Source organism: Scophthalmus maximus, chromosome 22 (genome assembly GCF_022379125.1).
Source record: "Scophthalmus maximus strain ysfricsl-2021 chromosome 22, ASM2237912v1, whole genome shotgun sequence".
Lineage (NCBI taxonomy): Eukaryota > Metazoa > Chordata > Actinopteri > Pleuronectiformes > Scophthalmidae > Scophthalmus > Scophthalmus maximus.
The window spans coordinates 10,250,001-10,255,453 of record NC_061536.1 but is presented as its reverse complement, the minus strand read 5'-3'; the positions used below and the strand labels follow the sequence as shown (position 1 = coordinate 10,255,453).

General features: G+C 45.3%; 1 protein-coding gene across 2 annotated transcripts in view; it reads right to left on the bottom strand.

Moving 5' to 3' along the window:
* Positions 1–405: 405 nt before the first annotated feature.
* tfap2e (transcription factor AP-2 epsilon) overlaps positions 406–5,453 on the bottom strand; it is a 13,423-nt gene continuing 8,375 nt past the window's right edge. For both annotated transcript variants that reach the window (XM_035620383.2, XM_035620384.2), the window contains exons 4-7: positions 4,716–4,947; positions 2,933–3,051; positions 2,230–2,368; positions 406–1,553 (exon numbers count right to left, since the gene is read on the bottom strand). In XM_035620383.2, the coding sequence (XP_035476276.1) occupies positions 1,292–1,553; positions 2,230–2,368; positions 2,933–3,051; positions 4,716–4,947 (752 nt within the window). In that variant the 3' untranslated portion in view covers positions 406–1,291. The remainder of the gene's footprint in view (positions 1,554–2,229; positions 2,369–2,932; positions 3,052–4,715; positions 4,948–5,453) is intronic.

Below are 5,453 nucleotides of genomic sequence, written 5' to 3'. Positions count from 1 at the left end.
ATGACAATGAGACAATCTGGATCAGAGTGGTGGATTAAACAACACTGGTTTTTATCTGTTCTTCCTGTTTAATATCATTGTGTCTTATTAATGTTTTGGTTTTTTAGTAATGGACACAAAAAATGTGAGGATGTCACTTTGGATTCTGGGACATTTTTCGAAACTAATTTTATGAAACTAAGCAATTCATCCCTGAATTAAACACTTTGTAATTTTAATCGGCAATGGAAATTTTTGTTGCAGCTCTGCCTGCAGGAATAAAAAAAATAAAAATAATACATGGGCACTTGCAGTTGAAGGTGCCATTACTTCTACATCGTCCTGACACGTAAAAAGTCACTCGCAACGCTCAACCGATCACTTCTTAATTCTTTAATAATATATTACATTTATGCCGTAATACAATAATAATAACAACAGTAATAACATTAATAATAAACAGACACAGAAAGTACAAAATGATTTGTGTTTTTTTTTCTTTTTTAGTTACCAACACGCAGTACTTCAAAAAATAAAAGAAAACAAATCTCCTTTAGCTGCCTTCAACTCCCGTTTACCGCCCGCTGCCAGAGAACCCAGAGAACTCAATTTCCCATGACCACCCACTGAGGATAACTACACACGGAAGCTATGCTTTGTCCAAACAGGTGGAGTTAAAAGTCTCCCAAAGTTCCAGAGGAGCAAAAAGAGCAGGTTATTCTCCAGGATATGGCTTACGATGCTTCCCAAGATGAGTTCAGTCCAAAAGAAAATAAAATAAAAATATGTGTGTGTGTGTGTGTGTGTGTGTGTGTGTGTGGGAGACTGATAAAGGCAGGGGCTCCTAAAACACAGATAAAGGTATTTAAGGTGACGTAAGTAAATCAAAGAGGGTCAAAACAAATTGAAAGCGTCCCGCCGTGTGTGCGAACTCATCCTGGAGAGATGTTTTTTGCCGACGCCATCGTGACACAAACCAACTACTGAGAAGAGAGGTCCATGCGTCAGCTTGAGTGAGGTGGTTGTGGACACATATTACAGTACAGATATCATCATCATCATCATCATCATCAGCATCAGCATCAGCATCAGCATCAGCATCAGCCCCGCCTCCTTGATGAGAGGGACCGCGGGGCGGGGGCTTCTGGGAGGTAAAAGTCTCAGTTTTTTTTTTTTATCCTGAGGGCAGATGTAAAGACGCAGAGGGGCACGAGTCAGTCTTTTCCCCTCTCTTCTCTTCCTTTCTGCCTCTCGTCTATCCGCCCATCCATCCATCCATCCATTTAACCACACATCTGTCCCCCCCCCCCCTCTATTTGCGGTGCTTCATCTCCTTGTCGTGGTGGCTCTTCCCTCCACCCTCTCCCTTGTCCAGCATTTTGATCGCCTCCATCAGGTAGCTCTGGAAGGCGGACAGCGCCGCGCAGATGGCGGGCGCTCCGAAGCCGTGCGTGAGCAGGCTGAAGTGGGTGAGGCTGCCCTGGACGCCGGGCTCCAGACACGGGTTGGGTCGGCTGCCACCCAGCGGGGAGCGGTCCTGGGACATGAGATCCACAAACTCCTTGCAGACTTCCCTGAGAAGAAACAGGGAGATTTGTTTCGCAAATTATTTTGGGGAACGGGGAGATTCATTCCAACAGGTTGCTCGTGGTTCACGGTCGTGTTTGTACAACACCTGGCTGAACCCTTTCCAGATCAACCTACACCAGAGACACAGCTTTATTTTGAAGAAACTAAGCTTACTTATAATTGAGACAGGGTTTAAAGAGTAAACTTGTTTTCCATTCAGTAATTTTGTAAGTAATTCAGTAAGCGTGACTACAGGAAAAAATTAAACAGAAACATTATGAATTTCAAAACTCATGTTTTTGGATTGGTACTTTTGATATAAGGCCAAAATACCTTTTTCTTTAAACCCTTTTTTTTTGTTGAATGACAGGTGATAGTTTGATTTGGATCAAGCGCTGATCCGTCGCACACCTAATGTATTTAGTATGATTTGGCTTTATAGAGAAAAAGCTCTAATTGGGTTGAATACATTTTTTCAAGCATAGATGTCAAAGATTTAATGCATCCAACTCGTCAAATGTGAGCACTGCTGCATTCTCATGTGGCAAACGTAATCTGAAGCTGTCACATTGGGCTTCTCCGTCGATCCGACGATTCAAAGGTTAAACATTCATTTAGAAAAAGAAAAAAGACAAAAAGGGAGGGCCTGAAATGTGCAGAGGTGCGGGATGAGACACTCACTTGGTGGCGAGTAGCATGCTGCGCCGCGTGGGGAGCTGCTCGGGCTCGCTCTGCCTGCACAGATACTCGGCTGTGGCTCTGGCTGGAAACTCCGTCTCACACACGTAGCCAAAGTCCCGCGCCAGATGGATGGCCTCACCTGGAGGAGGAGGAGGACGAGGAGGACGAGGACGAGGGAGGGGAGGAGGAGGGAGAGAGTGAGTGAAACTGTGTGTCAAGGAGAAGAACCCCAACTGGTACAGTACGAAAAAGGAAAGCGCCCCTGCATTAGTCAGGCGAAAGAACAAGAGTTCTTGTGTGTTTTTAAGAGTCAGGGGCCAAATTGGTCAAGTTAAGCGTTCACATTAAATAGTTAGCCATTCATGTGCATTTTCTATGACACATGAGCGACCGGTGTAGTCCCCCCCCCGCGTGTGGTCAGGTCAGATCAGGTCAAGAGACAAACGCCGCAGCCATTTTCTTCTCACTTTCACATCTCAAACAGCTCACTGCTCTTTGGCTCCGCGCGGCAGCCGCAGCTTCGGCTCTTCCGAGTGACGCCGTCCCCGCTGTGACTGTTTATTCATGTCTGCTCATGCGAGGATATTTTCTATGTGAATATGTGTCTCTATCTGTCAGGATATATGCAGGTCACTGTATACATGCGTGTGTGCGTGCGTGTGTGTGTGTGTGCGTGTGTGTGTGCGTGCGTGCGTTTGCCTACCCTCCACTAGAGATGTTAGCAGAGTGACGTTGGCTGCCTTGCGTCGCCCGGCGGGCAGGTTGAGGCCAATCTTCTCCAGACGCTCTCTCAGACAGCGGCCACCATTCTTTGACTTTGCCCTGAGGGGGGGGGGCAGGGAGACAGAGAGAGCAGTTTTTAGGAGATGGTCCGTGTGCGTGTGTGCGTGTGTGCGTGCGTGTGTGTGTGTGTGTGTGTGTGTATCTCTGGATTATGTCTGCGGTGAAGAATGTGCGCATGAATGTGTGTGTGTGTGTGTGTGTGTAACTTCTCCCTATGATCCCTGTCAGAGCTGCTAGTGTCTGGTATTTATTTCAGTTTTTTTTTTTATTTTAACTGTCATCCTTTTTAACTTTCATCTCCTTCGCCTCATGCATGTGCTTATTCTCATACACTTAAATGTAAAGAAAATTCGAATGGGTTTATTTTTTAGGGAACATTCTTGACATTAGTGGGGCATGTAGGCAGAGCAGTAGTAGAAGAAATATTCAGTCTTTACTCATGTGTCAAAAGTGTTTTTTATATTAATATAATGCTTCTTTTTTTTTTAGGAGTTGTTGTATTGCTGTGTAACAAGCATGCCACGGTAGCAGCTGGTCGAGATGGAGCTAAAATAAATTATTGTGTGTTTTTTCTGTTATATTTAACAGTGCATCAAATCTATAAATGATATAATCTTCACGTTCAAAGTAACCAGTAACTAACAATAGCTGTCAAATATATATGGGGTGGAGTAAAATTTGCTATAAAGTATAAAACAGAAATACTCAAGTTACATACAAGTTCCTTATGAGAGGCGGGTGATGTACAGGAATGGAGGGGGCTCCTTGTTTATAAGATTTACAACCTAAATATCTTTTTAAATGATCTCCAGCCTGAAACCATAATCATAAAGTGGTTCTCTCGCCCTGAGGCCGCGCTCCATTAAGCCACATTCCCTCTCTTGTGATTTAGTCCCATGATGCACATCGGGTCCTTCGGCCCCTCAGTTCAGTTGAAGGGCTCTTATTCTGAAAAGCTTCAGCGCCATTTCTCTTCAAGGTTTTTGTATAAACTAAATACAAACTATGCTCACGAATCCAATATAAGGAATTGACCTGTGTCCTGTGATTCAACGTGCAATGTGTGGTGTTTTCAGACACCAGATGATCATTGTCATATCCTTACTGTTACATTTATGGAATTACATTCAAAAACGGAACAAAAATGCGATAAAGATGATCTGGTGTCACCGCAAAGTGTTGCACTGTCGCTCAGAGTCAACACTACATCTCCCATGAATCCAAAGTTTGTCTATGTTGCTACAGTTTCCCAGAATTATTCCACAACAGCATCCAGTCATTGTTCCAAAACTGAGGAGAGTTTATACAGTAGATGAGCTCGCCAGGCGATTCGGTGACATTGGAAAAATGTCAATAATCTAGAGGCTGAGGATCCTTTCTCAAACTGCAGTATGTTTTTATGGTGTCCCGGCATTATTCATTATTTGGGCCTCTGGTGATGAAGAGAAAAAAAATGATGAAGTGATGTTTTTTCCTCTCCTGTGTGCGATGGGGTTCTTCGTTTATTTTTGCCGAGCTATGCCGAAGGGTGACTAACGGATAAAAGCAGTTTGATCCTGAACATCAAGGCCCTTTGTGTAGTGTTGGTGCTGTGACGTGGTTAAACGTTATATTAGACGTTTTTGAACTTGAATTTTCAACATATATCTTCAGACTTTAAATTAAAAAAAAACTATCTGCAAGACTTCATCACTCCCCCTCACCTGCGGAGGACCCCGCCCAGCAGCGAGGCGTTGAGGCACTCGGGCGGGGAGAGGCGTCGCTGCACCTCCCCGACCGTCACCTTGTACTTGGAGGTGGAGCTGAGCAGCGAGAGGCGACCGGGCACCGAACAGAACACCTCGGCCGGGTTGGACACGGCCCCCATGCCGAGGCCCTCCTTGCCGAGGGACAGGGCCGACAGGGACGAGCCGTTCAGCTTGGACGGGATGGGGACTGTGGGAAGAGAGGAAAAGTTTGAGCTTGTACACCGGCAGCAAGCACAGGAGAAAGAAGGTAACGGAGCTCATCGATCCTAAACATATGTCTTGTGCGATGACAACAGTGCTGTGTGAATGACTGCGTGACAGCGTGCTCCTCCTCCTCCTCCTCCTCCTCCTCCTGATGAATCTATTCAGTGTCATGTTCTCCCCCGTGTCGACAGCTCTAAATCTGGAGAGCTGCTTGTTGATTCTGTTGCCTATAAACTGCAGCCTGTTACATTTTAAGTTGCGCATTCTCAAGTAGCTTCGATTCGCACCTCCACGAGTGCAATTTGCACTCACTTTTCTGCCCAGTGGTAAACTTTCAAGACTGACGCGTTTATCTGCCTGCATTGGTTTAATCACACACACACACACACACACACACGCACGCACGCACGCACACACACGCACACACAGAATCATCTGAAGCCTGTTTTGACAAATCTAGGAGTTAAGATTTTGGAGAAACATGGTCCG